Source organism: Chlorocebus sabaeus, chromosome 10 (assembly GCF_047675955.1).
Source record: "Chlorocebus sabaeus isolate Y175 chromosome 10, mChlSab1.0.hap1, whole genome shotgun sequence".
Lineage (NCBI taxonomy): Eukaryota > Metazoa > Chordata > Mammalia > Primates > Cercopithecidae > Chlorocebus > Chlorocebus sabaeus.
This window is the reverse complement of record NC_132913.1, coordinates 1085298-1111417: the sequence shown is the minus strand read 5'-3', so window position 1 is coordinate 1111417 and position 26120 is coordinate 1085298. Positions and strand designations below refer to the sequence as shown.

Genomic DNA, 26120 nt, shown 5'->3' with positions numbered 1-26120 from the left:
AAAATGTAAAAGGGCAATAAGCAATGAAGTTGGAGGGGTGTGAGGAAATGGGCACTCAGATACTGCTGTTGAGTGTCGATCGCCAGTCATTTCAGAAGTAATCTGGAAGCTATTAAAATACCCCTACCCTTTGTGCAATCCCACTTTTATATCCGACAGAAATAAAAGCATCGATATCTAAGGACACATGCTCAAGGGTGCTGCCGCAGCATTATCTATAAAGATCCCAAACTAGAGATGACCTCAGCGCCAATCAGTAGAAGAACCGTTAAAGGAAATACGGCATGGTCCTACTCTGAACTATTATGCAACTTCTAAACACAGCCACGAATATGAGGCGCTGGAGGGCTGTACCTGCCGTATTAAGCAAGCAAGAAAGGTGCAGAGCAATGTGTATGTCTGACCACGCAGTGTAACTCCCTCTCCCCAAACTACCCCATAAACCCTGTGTGAGAACACGATGAAAGATGAGACACCTTAGTATACGGCAGTGTTTCCTTGCATGGAGTGGGATTAGAGGGTTTGGGGGACAGGCCTTTTCCTTTCTGCATCTGTGTTGTTTGGCTTTGTTTTTAAACTTTAGTAGTAACAGTAACGAAAAAAAGGACCCCCCAAAAAACAAAACAAAACAAAAAAGTCCTTTCATGTTTAACTGTGTAGAGATGCAGAAACAGGCTGAGGAGGTGAAGCCATTTCCTGCTGGTAGTGATCCTATTTGAATGTATGCTGCCCACTCAGCCTTGTCGGATACTCTGCTGGGAAACCCCTTCTCGCCCAGCTCCGCCCCTCTTAGCCTGGCCTGGAGGCGTTCTGCCAGCACCCCATATGTCAACTTTCCAACCGTGCAGCCCATGAGCCCGGGGGTGGCTGACATCTGCCTGCAGGCAGAGGGAAGCGCCCGAGAGGTCACCGTGCCACCGCTTGGGGCGGCTGTGGCCTGTGCTCCCCGGCTCTGGCCGCGCAGGAGACGTGACATCTCTTGGTCTAAAGAAGCGAAGGGAGCCTTACTTTTTACTTTTCGCAGTCTCCAGGGCACTCTCTTTCTGGAATTTCCAGAAAAGCGCCCTCATTCCAAGGGCAGCTGGGATGAGAAATCCCACCCTTGTCTGCTCCTTCCTGTGCCTGACCCTGCTAACCTATCCTGGACAGAAGCGGTCACTTTGGAGGGGAGACCATCTTACTGCACTAAACATTTCAGAAGCACCAACAATTCCTGTCTCTTTATAGGAAATAAGTTCAGCTGGATCAAATTCTAAGTATGATAAAATAGAAGCCATTAAAGTACTAGAAGACAACATGGGGAATTTTTTTAAATGCCACAGTGGAGAAGGACTAGGTTTAACACAAAAGCCTACACAGACCATTCAGTAGAAAATGGTCAGTGCTGGATAAGGCGGGTGGATCACGAGGTCAGGAGTTCAAGACTAGCCTGGCCAAGATGGTGAAACCCCGTCTCTACTAAAAATACAAAAATTAGCTGGGCGTGGTGGCGGGCGCCTGTAATCCAAGCTACTCCTGAGGCTGAGGCAGAGAATTGCTTGAACCCGGGAGGCAGAGGTTACAGTGAGCCGAGATGGAGCGACTGCGCTCCAGCCTTGGCGACAGGGCGGGACTCTGTCTCAAAAAAAAAAAAAAAAAGAAAGAAAAGAAAGAAAGAAAAGAAAATGGGCAGTGCCTAGGGAGCCGGCAGTTGATACAAAAGAAAATTCAAATGGCTTGAAATTAAAGAAAAACACAAAATGAAATGATGAAATGCCAATTCCGGCTTGTTCGCTTGGTAACGTTCAAGAAGCTGGTCACACGCTGTGTTCACTAGGGGAGGGGGCGGTTGGGGGGGGGGGCTGGGAGTGTAATGGGGGCAATTTTGGCCTGGCCTTCCTACTTGAATCTCCCCTCACTTAGGAAGATTCCCGCCTGCTCCCCTGCTTCTCTTGCCTGAGGAGGTCAGGAAAGGCTTGGTGCGATTCAGATACTCACCTCACCCCCAGGAAGGTCTCTGAGCCAGGGCGCTGTGCCCAAGCCGCGTGGACCCGGGCCTCCTTCCCTGCCCTCTTCCTTCTGCTCATCCTGGTTTAGCATCTGCAGAGAAAGCAGGAGACTGGTCCGGCCCTTGGGAATCTTGGGTCTTTCAGGGTCCCCTGAACTGCTGTCCACATAGCTGTAGCTTCCAAGAGAAACCATGGAGACGGCGCTACCCCTCCCGGGGTAGTGGAGACCCGTCCGCTGAGCATTAGGCCTGGGACTCAGGGGCTTGGGGCTCGTGGGTCTGCAGGGCGTCCCAGGGTTTTCATATGCCAGGCAGCTGGCAGAGCTGGAAGGCAGGGTGTGCGTGATGCCAGCCTGCTGGGCCCGAGGGCTGTCGGGGTACACCAGCCAGGACTTTTCAGGAAAGATACCTGAAGGTAGGTACCTACCGCCTTCCTGGGCGGCTGTGCACTTGATGGTCGGTTCACTCTTCCTCCTGCGTTCTGGAGAAACTAAACTGGAGGGCAAAGGTGTGGGGGCAAGTGGGGGTGCCCAGTGATCGCTAAAAACGTAGCCCTCTTTGTCCCCCGCCCGTTCCTCACAGTGGCTGTCGGTCTCTGCCGGGGAAAGAATTCCGGGTGCTAGCAGTGGTCTCACTAGCGCGGGCTTTTTGGGGCTTTCGGTGTCTTTGCTTTTCAGAAAGGCCCGCCAGGAACCCTGGCGCAGCCTGCTCTTCTCCTTCTCGCCCTTGGGAGAACCTGGGGAACGTTCCTGGGTGTTCTCTTTCTCTACAACGATTGACTCAAAAAAGCTTGAAAAGGTCTTATGCGCCAAGGCCAACCTTGCCCTGAGCTTTTTCTCCGTTGTTTTGAGTCTCTTTGCGTTGCAGCTCTCAGAGGAAGGCCCTCGCCTACCAAGATTCCCTGCCGTCCCCATGTGCCCGGTCCCTGCTGGCCCTGCGGTCCCATCGCCTGCAGCCTGCGGGGCAAACTCGGGCCAGGCGCTGGCGTCCCCGTGGTGCAGAGGCGGCGCGTCCCAGCGGGCCGCCCGGGGCGGATTCTCCAGGGAGAGCCCCTCGGGGCCTGAAGAACCCCCGCCGCGGCCCTCGGTGGTCGGGGCCGGGTCCCCTCCTGGGCTCTCAGCGGCCAAGGGCCTGCCCCTCGTGAAGGAGGTCACCTTGGAAAACGTCGGGCGCTTCCTAGGCTCCTGCGCGGCCTTCCGGAGCCCGCGTGGCTGCTGGGGCGGCTCCAAGGCGGGGATGCGGGGGCGCTGGCCCGGGGCTGCTGCAGCGCCGCCCTCCGGGGCCTCCCCGGCGCCACGCTCCCCGGCCCCGGGGCTCTGGCTCTCCCCACGCAGTGTCTCTCCCGGGGGCGCCGCTGTGCTCGGCTTCTCCTCCGCAGCAGCTCGGGGAACCAGCACGCTCCCAAGCGCTGCGGCCTGGGCCACGGGCTGAAGCGCCCCATCGCCAGCTCCCTGTACGGGGGCTGCCGGCAGCTCACACTCATTACCGGCTGGTGTTTTCCCCGTAGCGGGAGACTCGCAGGCGGTCTCACCAGTGCTCGGGGGAGATTCCGGTCTTTCCTCAGGAAAGCAAGGGGGCAGTGCTTCTGGAACAGGCCTGGCATTGCTCCTGGCGGCCTGAAGACCTTTCTGCTCCACAGCCACAATGATGAGGGCGCCCCTGCCCCTGGAGGCCTCACCGCCTGCTTTGGGCTCCAGCTGCAGGCCCACGGCACCCCCAGGCCCCTGTTCACCCTCCTCAGCCCCAGGGCCGCCGTGAGACACCGTGGCTGCCTTGAATTCTGAAAGACCTTGCAAAGCCTGTTCCCTGAAATTGGGGTCTAGAACCATGGCCTCTTCGGCTGCCTTTGAAGTGTGTATTGCGCTTGATTTCTGGGTGGTCTCAGGGGCATCTGAACTGTCACTCACTTCCAAGCAGCCCATCGAGTCTCCACTCCACACCTGGGTCCCCTGACTGCTAGGCTGCCGTGGGAACTTGGCCCTGGTAGGTGGCTTGCTTTCCACGCCGAGCACATACTTTGATGTGAAATTACCGGTTTGGTTTCCTGCCTCGACAGAAATGCCCCAGAGGTGCTTCTGTGTCTGTCTCTCATCAGCAGCTCTTGGTGCGAGTTGGGTGCCTTGGGGTTCCTGGGTTCTGCTTTCTGGGCTTTGCTCCGACTTGTACTCAGCGGGCTCAGGCACTTCCTCCGCACTGAGCTTCACTAACTCTGACGTGAGGCATGAAGCCACCAGACATGACCTGGATTCCTGTCTTAACTGGTTTTCCCCCAGGAGATCTGCAGAAGGAGTGTCCTGAAAGGCCCTTTGCAAGCAAAACCCATTGGGCTTGCAGGGACCCTGCAGATGCGGAGCCCCACTTTGAAAAGCAAGAAGCGGGCCAGCCAGCGGGGTGGGAATGGGGGAAAGGGCGTTTTGTGTTCTTGGATCTCGTTCATTTTCTTCCTCTTCCTTCACACGGGTGCCAGACTTCACAACATTCGGTCCCATGGGATCCTCGGGGCACTCTGAGGAAAACCCTGCTATGGAATGGGCCCTGACCGGTGCCCTCATGTGCCCACAGTCGTGTCTGGGGGATGCCCTATTCTTGTCACCAATAGTTTCTGGGGCACTATGATGACGCTTGGTGTGTAGAAGGCAAGATGTTCTCAAAGGAGGCCGGCAGGGAACATCCAAGTGGGGCTGGGACCAGAGCAGTTCTGTGTCCCCTGCAAGGCTTAGAGTACTTTCCCTCTTTGTCCCGGTCCCCAGAGGGGCTGTGCTGTCCACTGGGTCTCTGCTAAGTGGCACAAGTGCCCTGGTCCTGTTGTGGATATGTGGCCAACTCCGACCCAGTTCACAGCACCAGAGAAGGAAGGGCCAGACCCCTGGGATGCCCAGATAGCCCTCAGACCTGGATTTCTGAAGAGAGACAGCGGAGAGCCCTCTGAGGTCTTGAATAGCCACCCCCCGTTCTGCCTCCGGACCGCTGCTGTCTGTGGCCCTCTGTAAGCAGCACCCTGTGTGTCGGGGAGCCCCTGCCAGCAAAGCCTCTCGCTCCAGGCTCGTCGCGCAGTCCCAGAGGTGTCCTGCCTCCTGTTCTCCAGCAACGGTGGCAAAGGCTCGCCACCCATTTTTGCAAGAGTCGTCCTTTAAGCCAGGGGACAAATTGAGTTCTTCCTTTGCATGAAGCCCAGGAACACTGGTCAAATGCTGCTCTTGAGGGGGTCCAGTTGCTGAGACATCAGGGTATTCCCAAGGCACTTCTATGTCTACAGGGGTACCTCTCAGAGGGTGGAAGACTCCCCTCGGGAGGTCCCCAGACAAGGACTCTGTGTCGGAGGCACTTTCAAAGGGGTCAGTTTTTGTGTCTGATCCAGTTTCACTCTGCTGGGACAGTGTTTCAGAATCATCGCGGTCTGTCTGCCGGCTCCATCCCTGCTCCACTTGTTCCGCAGGGGATGTGGGGAGCTGGTTATCTTCAATCTCACCTTCCCCTGGCAGGTGTGCACCTGGCTCTGGAGTCTGGGAGGGCAAGAAGAGAGGAGTCAGAGACAAGGCCTGAGGACATCTGTGCACATGTTTACACCGTGCCTGCCTTCACCAGAAGGAGGAAGGCTCAGAAAGGGCTCATCAGTTCCCCAGGTGCCCCTAGGAAAGGAGGTAAGTATGAAGGGTTGCCTTTTATCAACACGGAAAACAAGTGATGAGGCCAAACCCAATCAGCAGGGAGAAAAGGCAGCACATTCTTAAAACAACCCCATTAAAAATCAGAACAGGACCAACGCACATGTGCGTTTATGTAGGTATAAATACATTGCATAAGTCATGGCGAAAAGCATACCTCTGCCTAACATTTTCAGCAAGAAGAAACAAATTAATATGTTTGCATCGTTTGTTCTTCTGTAACCAACTGGTTTAAACTCGATGCCCTTGCATTGAAGAAGTGTTTTCTGAGTTTGGTTTGTTAGAGCAAAAAAAAAAAAACCCAAAAAGAACAGCAACAACAAAAACGAGAATGATTGAAGTTGCAAACACATTTTGGGATGTTATAAAGCTTTGAAGACAAGAAGAAAAATAAGAGAACTGCAAGTATTTCCCTCTCTCGTTACACATGTCTTAAACTACTTATTGAGATATACATTTTCAAGCATCCATTTAAAACGCACAGATCTATGAGATTTGAAAACTGTGTACATTCCTGTAACTACCATCGTGATAAAAATCTAGACTGTTGCCATTTCCCCAAAAAAGCCCCTGTCCTCCCCAGCCAATCCCTGCTTCCCTCCAACTCCTCACAATGACCTGCTTTCTGCCACACAGTCTTGCTTTGTCTTTTCTGGAGTTTCAGATAAACAAATTATACAGTAGCCACCCTTATCCACAGGGGATATGTTCCAAGACCCCCAGCGGATGCCTGAACCACTCCCCACGAGTACCGAACCCTATCTGTATTGTTTCTTCCTCTACATGCTTACCTATGACAAAGTATAAGCTCCAAATTAGGCACAGTAAAAAATTAACAAAATAGAACAATTCTAACAATAGACTGTAACAAAAGTTATGTGGTCTCTCCAAAATATCTTATTGCACTGTACTCACCTATTTTCGGACTACAGTTGACCTCAGGTAACTGAAACCTTGGATGAGGGGGGACTATTGCATGTTCTTTTGGGTGTGGCTTCCTTCCCTTAGGCCTCATGGCTGTAGCATGTCTCAGTGCATACAATGACTTGAACTCTGACCAACTGCTGTGCACACCAATCAATGCACAAACTCCCCAACGCTCCCCCAGGCCCAGAGCTGGCCAAGCACTCAGCCCCATTTCTCACGGAGGCTCCTTGACACAAGCTTTGTACAGAAGCCATTCGCCCCACCAGCCCCTCCCAGGCATGGTTTCCCAGGACTTGTCATAAGAGCGTTCTCAAAGTAAAATTGCTTTTAATTCTTAACTGAGAGAAGGGAAACAAACAAACACCCAAAGCCAATGCTGTGTGAGGCTCTTAAGGGGCAGGGTAGGACATGAGGAATAACATGATCCTGCAGTTTCAAGTAAGTTGCAAAGCAGAAGGCGTTCGGAATAGAAAAGGAAACATTAAAAATCAAACCATTTGGGAAGGAGGGCTGGGTGGTGGTTACAGGACGTCCCAGAGGAGAGAAGTGAAGGAACCAGGGGTCTGTTGCAGGAACTGTCTCCGGCCGCTGCCTCCGTGGGGCCAGGCACCCCGACTGTATGGCAGGGCCAGACGCTTTCAGCATGCCTACCTCCCACGGCAAGGAGAGGACCAGAGCACGCCCGGACAAGCACAGAGAACTGTGCAACTGCAAGTGGGTGCTGTCATTAACCATTGAACTGAGAAGGTTGCTAAGGCTGGGCAGGGTGCTCAGCTCAGTGACGCCTGACCTGCAGGGCACCCGCGGCCCCTCATCTCACCAAACTGGCTAAGACACCAAGAACTCATCTAAGGGACACTGGAGCCATCCTCAGCATCGACATAGCTTGGTGTCACCTTCCAGACTCACGTAGGCATCACTGCTTATATGCGCAGACACAGAGAATCCCAGGTCCCAAGTTCCAAATAACTAACGATCAGGACCCTGGTGACTAGAATGCCAGTCGGCTCGTTTCTGCCCTCCCTGCCTAGCCTCACTGCCCAGGGCACTACCTGTGAGGCAGGGGCTGGTGTCTTGCGCTGGGGGGAGGGTCCAGCCTTTGTCTGAGTTCCAGGTATTTTGGCAAGAGGCCTCCCTCGGTCTCAATGAAAGCAAAAGCCTTTGGGGGAAAAAAATCTAAGGTAACTCTTCCAGGTAACAGAGCTGGTGCAGTCTGAACAGCTGCATTGGAAGAGCAGGTTTGATTGATTGAAGTATACAGATACTGAAATTCAATGAGTACATTAAAAACCACATTTGATTTGACTGAATATTAGATTCTAATCTTATAAACAAAGACTTTCTTCCTGAGTTGATTCAGGAGTGATCCCCACATAATTTCTCAGCATAAGGTGATGTAAGTCCAGGGTTATGTCCTGGGAATGGCCTGGGGCTGGAATCCGGAGCAAACAAGTATTCTTTCTGCGGAGGCTCAGGGTTTTTACAGGGGTAGGAGTGGGTTACATTTGAAAGTCTGAAGCAGGCAGGCTCCATTTGGCCACAGGCCTGGCACTTCCTGTCTTATTCTATAACTAGATGAGGCTTTAGGGCAAGATGTTGAGCCTGTCTCCTATAAGAAACAGCTGCAGTGAGTGTTCCACAGCGGGGTGAACTGCTGACTACCAGCCTATCAGGAGGGCAGGATGGTGTTGACGGGCAGGCCCCACATCCCACTTCCTCCTTCTGACCTCACCGCTTCCCTGCCCACTACCCCGACGTTGGCCGACACCTCCAGTGGCGCTAGCCTCTCCCAGGCTCTCCTCTGCCCTCTGCAAACTCCTCAGTAACATGGCTTACATTTAATCTGCACACTTCCTTATGGCTCATTCACTTTTTAGAGAATATTAGTATGTGAGGACACAGTGTCCCTTCTAAAAACCGCTAGGTTTAATCGGTGGTATGTCCATTATCTTGACAATTCTAATTTTTTAAATAACCTCATTATCATTTCCTCTTTGACCTGTGGCTTAGAGTATGTTAGTTATCTTTTGGTTTCTGATTTCTATGTAATGACACTGTCATCGAACAGTCGTCTGTGTGATACTGATTTTTTGAAGTTAGTTGAGACTGGCTTTATGACGTAGTACACGGTCCTACGTTGGAGATGAGCCATGGCTGTTGGAAAGGATGGTGAATTCTCTAATGGGTCGGTGCAGTGTTAAGGGATCATTAGATCAGCCTTTCTGACTGTTTAAATCCTCAGTAGTCTTACTAGTTTTTCCTCTGTGATTAGGAGAAGTGTGTGGAAACCTCCCACTATCCTAGTGGATTTGGCAAGTTCCTCTTAATTCTCTTACAGTTCAGCCTTATGTGAGCAGGTGCATAAACAAGTTCAGAATCGTTCCTGTGAGTCCTTTCTTTATTACCAATGGTAATAAAAGCTTTTACTTTTTTATCCCTAAGAAAGACTTTTCCTTTAAAGGCCATCCTCTGATATTAATACACCCACACTGGCATTCTTTTGGTTAGTCTTTGCCAACCATGTATTTTTTCCATTCTTTTATTTTCAATCTCTCAATGTTCCTTAGGTGTGCTTTTCATAACCAACATATAGCTGGACTTTCCAAATTCAATCTTTCTTATTATTATACTTTTTTATTATTATACCTTAAGTTCTGAGGATACATGTGCAGAATGTGCAGTTTTGTTCCATAGGTATACACATGCCACGGTGGTTTGCTGCACCCATCAACCCGTCATCTACATTAGGTATTTCTCCTAATGCTATCCCTCCTGCAGTCCCCCACCCACCCCCACAAAGGCGCTGCTTTCAGTCACTTTTTTTTTTTTTTTTTTTTTTTTGAGACAGAGTCTCTCTTTGTTACCCAGGCTGGAGTGCAGTGGCGTGATCTAGGCTCACTGCAAGCTCTGCCTCCCGGGTTTACTTACACCATTCTCCTGCCTCAGCCTCCCGAGAAGCTGGGACTATAGGCGCCGCCATCACACCTGGCTAATTTTTTGTATTTTTAGTAGAGACAGGGTTTCACCGTGTTAGACAGGATAGTCTCGATCTCCTGACCTCGTGGTCCGCCTGCCTCGGCCTCCCAAAGTGCTGGGATTACAGGTGTGAGCCACTGCGCCCGGCCTCAGTCACTTTTAACCAGTGTGCGGCTCATGAGCGTTTCTGTGATTGCCGCTCTCTCTGGGGTTCTACCTCCCACTGAATGCCATACTTTTTGAACTCTCCCTTCTTTTCTTGTCCTGGGAATTTCTTGTGTGTGTGTGTGAACTCAACTAAAGCTTGTTTAGGATGACGTGTTTTACTTCTAGGTTTAGCTTTTGTTGTGAGGAGCTTTTTGGGAAATGTGTAGTGGGCTGTGATTCTGGAATCAGAAGTTCTGGACACTGCTCTCGCAGTCTGGCCGCCGAGCCCTGAATCAGCCAGCAGAGGAGCCCGTGACACTGCCAAATTCAAGGTTCTTGGTTTTCTTTTGTTTTTATTACTATTCACTTTTTTACAACTTTATTGATGTATAATTGTCATAAAAAAGCCACATATATTTCAAGTGTACAAGTAAAGTTTTGACACACACCTGTGAAACCATGACCACCATCAATATGATGACCATTGATCTCTTTCTCTTCTGCCTCTCCTCACTCCTCCCTCAACACCCTTTCCTTCCCCAGGCAACCTTTATCTGCTTTTTGCCTTTTCTAGAATTTCACATAAATGGACCCATGCCGTATGTATTCTTTGTATCTGGCCTTTCCCACTTGGCATGATTATTGTGAAATGCACCTGTGTTGTTCCGTGTGTCAGGAATCCATTCCTTCTATTGCTGACCCGTGTTCCACAGTACGGCTATAAGGCAATTTGTTATCTCTTCACCCGCTGATGGACATTTGGGTTGTTCCCAATTTCCGGCTTCACACAGAAAGCTGCAGTGAACATCCATGTACAGGTCTTTATATGGACATGAACTTTCATTTCTCCTGGAGACATACCGAGGAGTGGGATGATGCTGTACCAGATACACAGGGTAGCGGCATGTGTTCAACTGCTCAAGAACCTGCTCTCCATTCCCTTCCTCACTCCCCACAGTGTCTGAGGTCCCGCTGCTCCACAGCCTCCCCAGCACCTGGTAACACCAGCCTTGCTCCTGTGACCCCTCCCAGTGACTGTGAAGCAGTATCTCCTTGCGATCTGGATGTGCACGTCCCTCAGGGCATATGATGTTGAGCATCTTTCCACATGTCTTTTCCATCTATACATCTTTTTTGCTGATGTGTCTTCACGTCTTTTGCTCGTTTTTAAAAACTGGGTTGTGTTCTTACTATTGAGTTTTAAGGCTTCTTTGTATATCTTATATAAGTCTTTTGTCAGATATATGTTTTCCAAATAGTTTCTTCCAGTCTATGGCTTGCCTTTTCGCTTTATTACCAAAGTCTTTTAAAAAGCAAAACGTTTTTATTTTATTATTATTTTTTTTTAGATGGAGTCTCACACTGTCGTCCGGGCTGGAGTGCAGTGGCGCAATCTCAGCTCACTGCAAACTCTGCCTCCCAGGTTCAAGTGATTCTCCTGCCTCAGCCTCCCAAGTAGCTGGGATTACAGGCGCCCGCCACCATGCCTGGCTAATTTTTTATATTTTTAGTAGAGACAAGGTTTCACTATGTTGGCCAGGCTGGTCTCAAATTCCTGACCTCGTGATCCGCCCACCTCAGCCTCCCAAAGTGCCGGGATTACAGGCATGAGCCACTGTGCCCGGCCAAAAACGTTTTTATTTTGATGATGCCCAGTTCATTGGTTTTTGTAGGTCAATTTTGTGTGTTGAATTAAACTTTTCCCAACCTAAGGTCACTAAGATTTTTCCTATTGTTTCTCCCAGACTACAGTAGGAAGAATAATGCCACCCCCCTCCACCAACTCCGACAAACATATTCATGCCATAATCCCTAGAACCTGTGAATGTTACCTTTTATGGCAAAAAGGATTTTGCACATGTGATTATGCAAAGGATCTTGAGGATGAAATTATCCTGGATTGTCTGGATGGCTCCTTACAAAGGAAAACCGAGGCCAGAGAGTCGGCGTAGAAGATGTGACGATGGGAGCAGAAGCTGGAGAGATTCCACGAAGGGATGAAAGCCGAGGAATGTGGGCAGGAACATGCCCAGGGGCTGGAAAGGCACCCATCCTCCCTAGAGCCTCCAGACGGAACCAGCCCCACGATGCCTGGATTTCAGCCCAGCGAGCCGTGTGCTGGACTTCCTGACCCCCAGAACTGTAAGATGATAGACGTGTGTTGTTTGGAGTCAGAGTTTATTGAAATTTGTTACGGCAGCCACAGGGAACACACAGACCAACATTCTTCTTGACTCCAGTTTATCTCCTTCCCGACACGCTCCTCTTAGGGTTTCAGCAGACTTCTTACTCCTGGTTTTAGTTCCTGGATGGTGGCTTCTGTGTCTCCATTTCTTGGTCTCCCCTGAATGCTGGTGTCATTGTTCTCCTTCCCTTCCCAACTCACTTGCCCTTCCCTGAACAACTCCCCCACTCTCACAGTCCCAACTGCGCGGCATGAAGATGACTCCCAAGCCTTTGTCTCCAGTGTTGTCCCCCTCCTGGGCCAGATCACGTGTAGCAGAGATACCCACAAGAAGGAGGTCGAGATCTTCCCCCCTCACAAACCCACTCCTCTGCTGGCGTGAATTCTGAGGAGTACTACTATAGTGACTAGAAACAGGGGAAGTCATCTCCTATCCCTCCTTTTCCATCTTTTCCCGCTTCTAATTTGTATCTATTGATTCTACTAAAATAGAAGCTACCCGGGGGCAGGGATTTTGGATGTTTCTGCTCACCAGTTTCCCCAGTCCATAATATGATCCGACACATAGTAAACATTCACTACAAATGTGTTGACTATTCATTAAATGATCCTAACTGTGTAGCATCGTTTTTATCTCCACCAACCCCCATTCTTACCTCCCTGCCTTTGCTGAAGTCCCCCGGCTCTGCCTGGATGCAGCAGAGAGCCCCAGTGTCCTGACCTTTGTCTCCTCTAAGCCCTGCTCACACTGGGGACTGTGAGTTTCTAAAACAAAACCCGAAACTGAGCACATCCCTCTGCTGACTATTTGCTTATTGCCCTCCGACCTCAGGGTAACGTCCAGACTTCATGAAGCCCTGCTCTGGTCTGGGTCTTACTCTCCAAGCTCACCTCTCCCGCCCCAGCCCCAGCACTGAGCCCTTCCCGCCCCTGGCAGCCACACCTGCACAGGCTTGTGTACCTCTGCTCAGCTGACCCCTCCAGCTGATGAATGCCTATGCATCTGCATAGACTTGGGTCACCCTGAAGCTTCACATGCCTATTCCAAACCTACCCCTAGCTGTAAAATTGCGTACTCGCTCCTTCCAGGTCTCACTGTACCCTACATAGATGTCCTTCACAGTGCCTAAAAGGTTTTATTGTGAAAGTCCATTTATGCACACATCATCTCTATCAGAATGAGCTCAGAGTCTTGCAGATGGAGAGATCGGTCTGAAACATCTCTATGTTGCCAGCTGAGAGTCCAGGGTAAGTCCTCGTAAAATTGTTATAGAACATACAGTTGAATGAAATATTTAAACTGTAAAGCATTTTAAAAGCTTCCTTTAGGAACTCATTACGAATGCTGGATAAGTGTGCTGAACTTCTGGAACTGAACAGCCAGTTATACAACTGGACAGCTCCTCAGAACGATTTCTCACGTTCTGAAGGGGTCAGCTGCACTTTCTCCAAATAAGGATTTTTCTTCCTATGTTCCTTTTAGGACAAGAGCAGTCCAGGCTATGGTGCTATGTTAGATTATTTCATCTGCAGGGACTAACTTGCTGTTTTCCATTTTCGTCTAACAGTGGTAATTGATAGCAATACTAGCATGAAGGGTGAGCATCATGTAACATAGACCCATGGTGTTGGAAGTCCTGGCCAGAGCTGTCAGGCAAGAGAAAGAAATAAATGGGATCCAAAAAGGAAGAGAGGAAGGCAAACTTTCTCTCTTCATAGATGACGTGATTCTTTTTTATTTTTTTTTATTTATTTATTTATTTATTTTTGAGACGGGAGTCTGGCTCTTTTGCCCAGGCTGGAGTGCAGTGCGGCGATCTCAGCTCACAGCAAGCTCTGCCTCCCGGGTTCATGCCATTCTCCTGTCTTAGCCTCCCGAGTAGCTGGGACTACAGGCGCCCGCCACCACTCCTGGCTAATTTTTTTTGTATTTTTAGTAGAGACGGGGTTTCACCGTGTTAGCCAGGCGGTCTTGATCTCCTGACCTTGTGATCCGCCCACCTCGGTCTCCCAAAGTGCTGGGATAACAGACGCGAGCCACTGCGCCCAGCCATATGACGTGATTCTTATGCCTAGGAAATCCCACAGTCTCTGCCCAAAGGCTCTTAGAACTGATAAACAACTTCAGCAAAGTTTCAGGATGCAAAATCAATGTAGAAAAACCAGTAGCATTTCTATAAACTGACAATGTCTAAACTGAGAGTCAAATCAAATGGGATCAAAGAATGTGATCCCATTCAAAACACCACAAAAAGAATATAATACCTAGGAATACAGCTAACCTGGGAGACAAAAGATCTCTACAATGAGAATTACAAAATACTGCTGAAAAAAATCAGAGATGACACAAACAAATGGAAAAACATTCCATGCTCATGGATAGGAAGTTTATCATAAAACTAAACATATGACCAAGCAAACCCACTTTTAGATACTTACCAAAGTGAACTGAAAAATTATAGTCACACAAAAGCCAGTATGTAATTTTTTTTTTTTTTTTTTTTTTTGAGACAGAGTCTCGCTCTGTCTCCCAGGCTGGAGTGCAGTGGCACGATCTCGGCTCACTGCAATCTCTGCCCTCCCAGGTTCAAGCAATTCTCCTGCCTCAGCCTCCTGAGTAGCTGGGACTATAGGCACGTGCCATCACGCCTGGCTAATTTTTTGTACTTTTAGTAGAGACAGGGTTTCACCATGTTAGCCAGGATGGTCTCGATCTCCTGACCTCGTGATCTGCCCACCTTGGCCTCCCAAAGTGCTGGGATTACAGGCATGGGCCACCGCACCTGGCCTCAATATATAAATTTTTATAGCTAGAACACTGTCATAATCTCCACTTAACAGAAAACAACCCAGATGTCCTTCAGTAGTTGAATGGAGAAACAAATTAACCATGCGTCCATGCAATAATACAACTCAGCAATAGAAAGGGACAAACTGGGCATGGTGGCTCATTTCTCACAGAGTTCTAGCTTAGCAATCTTAAACTATTTTACATGTTTACCAGGGCTGTTTTGCCATGTTGGCCAGTCTGGTCTCTAAATACCTTGTGGATAATGAGAACCAGGTTTCTTACCATCAGAAAAAGAAGTTACAAATAAAGGCTTAAGGCTAGAATGAATCCTGTGGTGCTGGGTTGGAGTTGGAGATAACAGATATCAGGTAACTCACACTTAAAAGTACATACATTTTTATATTTGTATACGAATCCATGCACAAATGCTTTCACACATACAGACCAATAGGCAGATAATGAAACAATATAAATATGTGTATATATATGGATTAATATATGCAACATATGTTTATCTGCCCTGTCTGCAGGGAGAGCTAAAATCAGTGTCACCACGGTGGCTATGAACACACTTCAAACCCAAATCTTGGTTTCTTAATACCATTCTATAAAAGAACCCAGGTTCTCCTGGAAGAAGTGGCTGATGCCAGGACCGGGAAAGGGCAAACAGAAGGTGAACCTGGAGCACACTGTGGTGCCAAAAAATACAGAAGTGTTCAAGAATTAAAAAGAAGGATGGGAGCTCCTGAAGGGCACAGAAGCCGACTGAAAAGAGCTCTTGACAGCTAGTAAGTGAACAGTCTGGGTAACAGCATAAATAACCACAGGATTGGATTATAATCCAAAGAATAAAGTAATTGTCTATAAATCCATACTGATACAAATAAGTGACTGAATACAGTAGTCTCCCCTTATCTGTGGGGGATGTGTTCCAAGACCCCCAGTGAGTGCCTGAAACTGCAGATAATATTGAATCCTATATACACTATATTTCCTGTACATACATATATACCTATGATAAAGTTTAATTTATAGATTAGGTACAGTAAGACATTAATAAAATAACTAGTGATAAAGAGTAATTATAATATACTGTAATAACAATTATGTGACTGTGGTCTCTTTCTCTCCCTCTCAAAATATCTTACCTTATTATACTCATCTGTTTTAAGACCAGGGTTGACCTTGGGTGACTGAAATTGCAGAAAATAAAACAGTGGAAAAGGGGGTGCTGTTCTAAATGCAAAATGGGGGAGAAAAGAAAACTCTTCCTTACAGAAGAATTCCAATTAATAAATATTGAAAAACTGAGGGAAATAGAGAGTCACCATGAGAAATCCACAGTAAGAGTTCCTGCAGGGAAGATGTACTAATGAATGCTAAATTATGATAGTCATTAAAAGGTCATACACTGACCAGGTAATCTCACTTGGGAGATTCTAACTTACGCAAAGATTCAGCAATGTGACATGTTCATTGAAGTGTTCTTTGCAAGAAAAAAAAAAAAGAAAAGCATAAATGACTTGTGCTCAACACTAGGAAAATGATTCAGCAAATTAAACTATATACACAAAATGGAAAATTAAACAGCCATTAAAATCTTATTTTATAAGGGCTACTTAGAAAATATAGAATGTGCGATAGATAATTTTGTGTATTCTATAATTAAAGAGCATTTACAGCAATATTAAAAAACATTGAAATAGGCCGGGTATGGTGGCTCAAGCCTGTAATCCCAGCACTTTGGGACGCTGAGACGGGCGGATCACGAGATCAGGAGATCAAGACCATCCTGGCTAACACGGTGAAACCCCGTCTCTACTAAAAAATAATAAATAAATAAATAAATAAATATTAGCCAGGCGTGGTGGCGGCGCCTGTAGTCCCAGCTGCTCGGGAGGCTGAGGCAGGAGAATGGCATGAACCCGGGAGGCGGAGCTTGCAGTGAGCTGAGATCCGGCCACTGCACTCCAGCCTGGGTGACAGAGCGAGACTCCGTCTCAAAAAAAAAAAAAAAAAAAAAAAAAAAAATTGAAATAAAGAAACAATAAATACAACTTTTTATTTGTTTGTTTGAGACAGAGTCTTGCTCTGTCACCTAGGCTGGAGTGCAGTGGCGTGATCTTAGCTCACTGCAACCTCTGCCTCCCATGTTCAAGTGATTCTCATGCCTCAGCCTCCCCAGTAGCTGGAATTACAGGCAAGTGCCACCACACCTGGCTAATGTTTGTATTTTTAGTAGAGACAGGGTTTCGCCATGTTGGCCAGGCTGGTCTCAAATTCTTGGCCTCAAGTGATCCATCCACCCACCTTGGCCCCGCAAAGTGCTGGGATTACAGGCATGAGCCACCATGCCTGGCCAGTGTTTTTGTTATACTCAAAATTTTTCCTCTTCTCTAACTGCCACATAAAGCAGTTAAATTATCTTCACAATTTAAAAATATTTGGAAAAAAGTTGGGCTTCCTTTTATATACATATAAATTGCAGGTCATTCTGTCAGGAATTCCAACAAACCACCAGCTCCAGAAGGGGCCATGGCAATCACTTGTTTGTAGTCCATACAATGTTTAGGTGCAAGTTCTGATGTACAGAAGGATCTCAGTGTTTCGATCCTGATGGTCAATATTCCTTGCTGTCATATCAAATGGATGGAGTCCTTTTTCCTCTTCAAGTGACAACTTCTATTTCATCAGTGGAGAACCTGCACTTCTGGCCCCACCTGGCAGTAATGAGGCGGTGCTCCCCTCCCCTCAGAGCAGGGTCAGAAGAGGCCCACTAAGTCTCAATACTTAAATAAGGTCCTGAGCCCCATAATGTAACACCCACACTGTGCAGAATAAATAGAAAATTACTGCGCATATTAAGAAGCAGAAAAATCTCTATTTGGATGACAGAAGGCAATCAACAGAGGCCAACACCAAGAGAGCAGAGAGATGCACCAGTCAGGACGGCTGTTCCTAAAGCAGCCAGGAATAACACTTGCTGGTGGGGCCGTGGAGAAACGGGAGCTCTTACACACTGTGGTGAGAATGCAAATGAGTTCAGCCCCTGTGCACAGCAGTTTGGAGATTTCTCAAACAACTAAAAATAGAACCACCATTTGACCCAGGTATCTCACTGCAGGTTATCTACCCAAAGGAAAATAAATTATTATATCAAAAAGGCACCTGCACTTCTATGTAGTGCTATTCACAATAGCAAAGACATGAAATCAACCTAGGTGCCCACCAGTGGTGGACTGGATAAAGAAAATGTTGTACATAAACGCCATGGAGAACTATGGAGCCATAAAAAAGAACAAAATCAAATCCTTTGCAGTACATGGATGGAGCTAGACGCCATGATCCTAAGTGAATTAATGCAGAAACAGAAAACTGAGTATTTCATGTTCTCACTTATAAGTGGGAGCTAAACATTAGGTACACACAGGCACAATCATGAGAATAATAAACATTTGGGGGAGGGGAGCAAGGGTTGAAAACTACCTATTGGGTACCATGTTCGCTACTTGGGCAACAGAATCAGTAGAAGCCCAAACCTCAGCGTCATGCAACATGTAACCAATCTGTATATGTATAGCTTGGATCTTAAAAAAAAGTCAGCTGGGTGTGGTGGCTCATGCCTGTAATCCCAGCACTTTGGGAGGCCAAGGCAGGTGGATCACGAGGTCAAGAGATCAAGAGTGGCAGTGGCAGAGACAGATAGAGTGGGAAGCCCACTAGCACTGGGTAGTTGGAGAACAGGCCAGGGAGTGCGCTCTCTATCCTCTGGGTCAGGATTCCCTGCTGACCTGCTGACATCACCAACAGAGATCAAAAGAAGCCCAAGCAGAAGAAAGAAGCCAACCAGGATAGCATTGCAAATGCTCAGAAAACTAAACTGTCACTGGAATTGTAGCCAACAGAATAGACTAGAGCTACATGCTAAATCTAAATAGGGTAGATACTTGCTATAAGATCTAAATAGGGTCAAGAGTCTTTTAACATAAGATCCAGAATGTCTACAATATAACTGAAAATCACTCGTCACGCCCAGAATCATCAAAATCACAACCTGAATGAGAGAAAATAATCCATTGATCCCAACACTGAGAAGAACCAGACAGAACAACCCAACAAAGATTTTGAAGCAGCCACCAGAAAACCGCTTCAATAAGTAATTATCAATATCCTTGAAACAAATGAAAAAATACAAAGCTTCAAAAAAGACATTATAAAAAAGAAGCAAACAGAAGTCATAGAATTGAAAAGCGTGATGATGGAAACAAAACTGAATGAATGGATTTGACAGCAGAATGGAGGGCACAGAAGACAGAATCAGTGACCTTAAGGACAAGCCAATGATTTCTGAATACCAGAGAGAAAACAGACCGAGAAAAATGATCACAGCCTCAGGGACATTTAAAGCGGAGGAGAAAGGGGGAAGGACTGAAACAGGTACTCAACAGTGGCTGAATTCTCCCAAAATCTGGAACAAGACATAGACCATAGATTCAAAAAGCTGAATGAACTCTAAATAAGATAAACCCAAAGGAATTCTTGCCAAAATACATCATAATTAAGTTTCTGAAAATTAAAATCAAAGAAAAAAAATTTTTTTTAATTCCTTTTTTTTTTTTTTTCTGGAGTGGAGTGGTGTGAAATTGGCTCACTGCAACCTCCGCCCCCTGGAGTTCAAGTGATTCTCCTGCCTCAGCCTCCCAAGTAGTTGAGATAACCCGGCTGATTTTTGTACTTTTAGTAGAGATGGGGTTTCATCATCTTGACCAGGCTGGTCTTGAACTCCTGACCTCATGATCCACTCTCCTTGGCCTCCCAAACTGCTGGGATTACAGGGGTGAGCCACCACATCCAGCCAGAAAAAAAATCTTAAAAGCAACCAGAGAGAAACAAGGCATTACCTACTGAGGACCAGCCATTCAAATGACAGCTCTTCTCATCTGAAACCACAAAGGTCAGAAGAAAGTGGTACATTTTTCAAGTGCTGTAAAAAGAACATTCAGTTTTGAATTCAATATACAGTGAAATGAATTGTCAGTGATGAAGGGGAAATCAACATTATCTCAGATGAAGGAAAACGAAAGGAATTTGTGGTGAGAAGACTTACTCTCAAAGAGTGGCCAAGGCAACCCTCCAACAGGAAGAAAGGAATTATGGGAGAAGACCTGGAACTTCAGAAAGGAAAGAACATAGAATAGGCAAAAAAAGAAATGAGCATAACACACTATCCTGTCTTTGTGAGTTTCTTAAAGCATAGTTGATGGTTGAAGCAAAAATTATAACATGGTTTGTGCCAGTTCTCAGTCTACACAGAGGGAACACTGGAAACAATTATATTTTAAAAGAGGATGACGCTGGGCGTGTTGCTTCATGCCTGTAATCCCAGCACTTTGGGAGGCAGAGGCAGGTGGATCACAAGGTCAGGAGCTCAAGACTAGCCTGGCCAACATAGTAAAATATTTTCTACGAAAAATACCAAAATTAGCTGGGTGCGGTGGCATGCACCTGTAGTCTCAGCTACTTGCAAGGCTGAGGCAGCAGAATCACTTAAACCTGGGAGGCAGAGGTTGCAGTGAGCTGAGACCTTGCCATGGCACTCCAGCCTGGGTGACAGAGCGAGACTCCATCTCAAAATTAAAAAAAAAAAAAGGATGATAAAGGGAGCTAATGGAAATAAGGCTTCAATGCTCCAGTAGAAGCAATAAAATGTCTATGTCAGGAGGTGATTAGTCACATGTATACATTGTAATACCCAAAACAACCACTAAGAAAACTACATAAACGGCCGGGCGTGGTGGCTCAAGCCTGTAATCCCAGCACTTTGGGAGGCCAAGACGGGCGGATCACAAGGTCAGGAGATCGAGACCATCCTGGCTAACACAGTGAAACCCCGTCTCTACTAAAAAAATACAAAAAACTAGCCAGGCGAGGTGGCGGGCGCCTGTAGTCCCAGCTACTCAGGAGGCTGAGGCAGGAGAATGGCAGGAACCTGGGAGGCGGAGCTTGCAGTGAGCTGAGATCCGGCCACTGCACTCCAGCCTGGGCGACAGAGCGAGACTCCGTCTCAAAAAAAAAATAAAAAAAAAAGAAAACTACATAAACATATATACTCAAAAATAGGATAAGTAAGATTAAATCCTACAAAATTAAATCCTTCAAGTAATCATCAGGAAGGCAAGAAAAGAGAAACACAGGAACAAAAAACAAAACAGAGGAGACAAACAGAAAACAAATAAGAAAGTAGCAGGCTTAAGTTCTAACATATCAATAATAGTTTTAAATGGAAGTAATCTCTAAATACACCATTGAAAGACAGATTGGCATACTAGATCAAAAAAACATGATCTAACTTTATGCTGTCTAGCAAAAAGCTCATTTCAAAATCATTTCAAATATAGCTTAAAATTTTTAACACAGGTTAAAAGTTAAGAGATGGAAAAAGATACATCATGCTAACATTAATTTCTTTTTAAATAGCAGGAGTGGCAGGAAGACAAAGCGACCTTCAAACTAACAAACAAACAAAATTACCAGGGGCAAACAATGAAATTTAATGAGAAAAGAATCAATCTAACAGAAAGGTCTAACAATCTTAAAATATGTATACACCAAACAAGAGCTTCAAACTACATAAAACAAAAATGGATGGAGCTCAAAAAAGAAATAGAAAAACCCACAGTTATAGTTGGGGACCATCAGCAATTGGTAGGACTACTAGACAGATTATTAGCAAACATAGAGAACAACTAAATAACATAATCCACTAAGTGGATCTAATTGACATTTATAGAACAGCCCACTCAACATCAGCAGAATATACATTTTTTTAACGTCCGTGAAGCACAGAAATAAATCCCCTGGGTCACAAAACAAACCTCAACAAATTTAACACAATTGATACTGTACAGAGTGTGTTCTCTGATTGTATTAGAATCAAACAGGAAATCAATAACAGAAAAACAACAAGAAAATCCTCTAACAGTTGGAAATTAAATAACATATTTTCCATAGTTCAAAGAGGAAGTCTCAAGGAAAGTTTTAAAAACACACAGAATTGAATGTAAATTAAAATGCAACATATGTAAAGCTAAGGCTGTGCTTAGAGGGAAATTTATAGCACTAGATTATAACAGAGGAAAAGTCTTAAATCTATAATCTCAATTACTACTTTAAGAAAGTAGGAAAAATAACAAAAATTAGCTGGGCATGGTGGCGGGCACCTGTAGTCCCAGCTAGTTGGGAGGCTCGGGCAGGAGAATGACATGAAACTGGGAGGGAAACTTGCAGTGAGCTGAGATCGCACCACTGCACTCCAGCCTGGGCAACACAGCGAGACTGTCTCAAAAAAAAGAAAAAGAAAGTAGGAAAAATGAGAACAAAATAAACCCAAATGAAGGAGAAGAAAATAATAAATATAAAAATGGAAATCAATGAAATTAGAAATAGGACAATGGAAAAATTCAATGAAACAAAAACCAGCTGATTAACATCCAGCAAGATCGACAAAGATAAAATGAGATACGTATAAAAACCAATTTCCAGCATGAAACAGGATATCATGATACATCCTGCAATTATTAAAGGGAATACTACAAACACCATTATGTTCACCTATTCAATAACGCAGAAGAAATGAACTAATTCCTAAAATGACACAAACTACCGAAACACAGCCAAGATTAGATAGATAACCTCAATAGTCCTTCAACCATTAAGGAAATTTTTATTTTAAAGCTCCTGAAAAAGATCTTTAGGTCCAGATAGTTTCACTGAAGAGTTCTACCAAATTCAGAAAAAAAGAAGAGGAGGGAACACTTCCCATCTTATTTCCTGAGACCAATATTACCTTGTTATCAAACCAAAGAAAGTACCAAAAAAGAAAACTATAGACTAATACCTCTCATGAACTTAGATACAAAAATCCTCAACAAACTCTTAGCAAATAAAGCTCAGTAATATATAAAAAAGAATTACATATAACCAAGCGGGATTTATTCCAGGTATGCAAAGCTGGTTCAACTTTGGAAAAGCAGTCAAGATAATGCAACATATTACCAGGCTAGGAAAAAAAGAGAGTAGGCTCCTATCAACTGATGGAGAAAAACATTTCACAAAGTCCAATACCACCCACTCATGATGAAAACTCTCAGCAGGACAGGAACAGCGAAGAGTGACTTCAACTGGATTCCCCTGGCAAGATCTGGCAGGGGTGCAGGGTGCAGGAAGGAATTACACGAAGGAATTACCCATTCTCTGCCCCACCTTACTCTAAGGATCATCAGATGAGCTTCCCAAAGCCTCCCTCTTACCTGCTTAGAGCCTTTAGTGGCTCTCCCCATCTGCCTTCCAGTGCCCCTTGTCCCTCTGGCTCCCTGAAGTCCACAGGTCAAGAGTACGAAACCACTGCACAGCAGACACACGTGCTGTCCCTTCTGCCCAGGCTGTCCCCCTTCCCAGTCCTGCTCATTATTTCAGGCTCAACTTAGATATTCTTCCTCCAGGAAACTGCCCTGGCTTCAGCGAGGGAGGCCTCCTGAGCACCGCACAGTGCTGTGTGTTCACTCGTCTGTGGCATTCATTAGACTGTGTTACAACTGCTCGTGATCAATTCTTATTCCCCCATGATATGTGAAGGCACGGGCACTGAGGTGGGCAGAATTTCGGCCCCCATGACCTTCACCTCCTGGTATTATGCTCATGAATATGTTATGTTATGAGGCAAAGAAAACTTTGCAGATGTAATTAAGGTTACTAATCAGTGGACCTTAAAGAGAGGACCCTGGCTGGGCTGGATGTAATCACATGCTTAGAAGCAGAAGAGGAAGGCAGTGAGATGTGGCAGAAGCCAGGCATTCCCAGGTGTCAAATTGCTTGCTGGCTGTGAGCTGGAGGGGCTACATGCAAAACTGATGCTACAATAGAGTTCCATGCATAGGCAAGAAGCTGGGAATATGAGCTGCATGTCTGTGTTTGGGAGTGGGCTGGGGACCTTCCTGGGGCCCCCCTATCAAACTGAACCCCTGGTGTGCTGCAGCCAGGCTGTCAAATGCTGTCCACAGACACTGCAGTACGTCTGTCACTGGCTCCACCAGCTGTGCGAGTGCGTGAGCTGCAGCGCCTTCCTTTCCAGTGCTTGTGACCCTGGCTTAGTCCTGAGAAAGGTGTGGGCTTAGTCTGCCTTCTCATCTGCCTGTCATTGTTGTGTTCGCACCCACCGCCTTTTCCTCACAGGTGTGTCCTGGCTGCTCACAGGACTCTGAGTGTGTGTCTGCCCAGAGCACTTCACGGCCCCTGGGAACCCAGGCCTTCCTTTCTCTCTCATCCTCTCGGGAACCTAGCAGTGCTGCTGCCTTGGGAAGCCCTCCCAGTCCAGATTCACTATGATGTACTCCTTTCTGCGTTGTAAAATCTACTCGTTCACTGCCTCATGCTGAATCTCTGCTCCATGCCAGGCCCTGTGCTTGGCATTAGGGACATGTAGAAACATGCTGGGTCAAATCGCATCTCCATAGGGGCACCCTGACTTGGAGAAGCAACATAACTGCTCACTCACCCTGATCCCCCCGTGGAAGGCTCCCCACTTCTTCACCGCCCGACCTGAGTGCAGGATTTTAAATGGTGCATGTGAACGCAGCAGTGCCCGGCACGTTGTCAGCCTGCTGCGCAGGGTTGGCTGCCACCATTCTACCCTCACACTCAGGAGAGATTCAGGTCTGCGGGGCTCCTGCAGAGAGGGCTCTAGCCTGGGGGCATCTTTGTGCTCAAGGCACAGGGAGGAAATGTGGATAACGGGAAACAACTGCTCTACATAGAAAAAAATGCATTTTCCCTATTTACAAATTTCAATATTAATCTCAGCACACACGTGCATAACCCTGTATTCTGCCTGTACTTGTCTATTTCTTCTGGCAGCCTCACCATGTGTTAATAGGAAGGTTCGTTTTGTTGCTTAAACCTAAAAAGCAAACATAGTTTCTGTTGCCCAACGTTGCCAATCTGCAGCCTTCACGTTCATTACCTCTTTTGATCTTCCCAACTGCTTTGTGTATTACCCTTACCCCCAGTGGTGAATCAGTAGCAACATGGTATTATAGAAAAATGAAAAGACTTTTCTGGAAGAGTCGCCACCCAGTCATGTGTCTGTGGGTCAGGGACCCGACCTGCCTGAACCTCAGCTTCCTCATCTTGAGATGGAAGAGAGCACACAGTATTACGTGCCTCTATGAGTTCAACCAAACAGCAGGAGTAAAATGCAGGCAAGTAGTGGGCATTGAACAAATACCGGATCCTTTCCTCTTTTAGTTTCAAACTCACAAACTGAAGTGGTCAGAACTCAAACCCACACCCTCTGCCTCGGGGCTTGTGGCCCTCGCACTGCTCCAGGTTGGCCCTGGTGTCCCGCCAGGCCCCACATTACCCCCTGGAAGCCAGACCTTGGTGTTGGCAGGGCAGTGCTCACCGCTGGCAGACTAGACTGTGCATGGGAAGCACCTACGAATCCGCTCAGCTCCGTGGAAGCACAGGGCCTGCCACAGGTGCACGGATTCTCTCAAGACCCCAGAATCCACAGGCCCATCATGAGTCCCCAAGGAGGCGCTAACATTTCCAGAGCTGCAGCCAACAGCTCCAGCCTACCCAGGACCTGGCCCTTCACTTATCCACACGCTGTTTGTCCTTTGTTTCATGGGAGGCAAGGGCATGTACATTTTACTGAGTGTGCTGTTGGTTGAAAAACAAAACCACGTCCACTGACAGACAGGGAGTGTGCTGCAAGGGGAATGTTACTATTCCACCAGCATTAGGGGACCAGGAACTGGCATTTACGCTTTCACTGCAGGTGCCTGGGGCCTAAGATGCCTCTTTCACTAAACCTCACAGGAACTAGTTCCCTTCCCTTTCCCAGCCTGGTGATCCCGTCGGGCAGACTAACAATAACTTAGTAGCGACCACATGCCTGGCATTTTACCTGATTTAATCCTCACCCCTGGATGATGATGCTCACTATTCCCACGCAGACTCAGCTGCCACAGAACAACTGGAGAATCCCCAATGTGAGCAGTGTGGCCATGCTGCTCTAAGACACAGACCCTGCTCTTCAGGATGCCTGCAGCCCAGGTCTCAGAGGCCTACTTCTTCCTGGCCCTTCTAGGCCAGCCGTGGTCCTCTTTGTTTGCCAAATATAAGTGACAGTGGTTCTGAAATATTACTAATATAGCAAGAAATGTGAAAATTACTGGTAGAGGAAATAGAAAGAAAATGGGCTCAGCTCCACGCTCTGTAGCTTATTCACTGTTGTACAGTTAGCCATCCTCTCTGGGCCTCACGTTTCATCTGCAAAATGGGATAGCCATTCTCCTCTCATATTGCTGTTGGGAGGGTTCAATTAGGTGCCTGGAACATAGTGGACTACTGCAGTGAATGGCGATGTCCTTCCCGTGTCTG

At 46.8% G+C, this 26120-nt stretch overlaps 1 protein-coding gene across 3 annotated transcripts in view; it reads right to left on the bottom strand.

Moving 5' to 3' along the window:
- Nucleotides 1–26120, bottom strand: part of ARHGEF4 (Rho guanine nucleotide exchange factor 4) — a 209577-nt gene that overhangs the window by 135465 nt on the left and 47992 nt on the right. For 2 of the 3 annotated variants that reach the window (XM_008019143.3, XM_037986345.2), the window contains exon 2: nucleotides 1978–5490. The exons of the other annotated variant lie outside the window; for it this stretch is intronic. In XM_008019143.3, coding sequence (XP_008017334.3) covers nucleotides 1978–5490 — 3513 coding nt within the window. The remainder of the gene's footprint in view (nucleotides 1–1977; nucleotides 5491–26120) is intronic. 3 annotated transcript variants of the gene reach the window in all.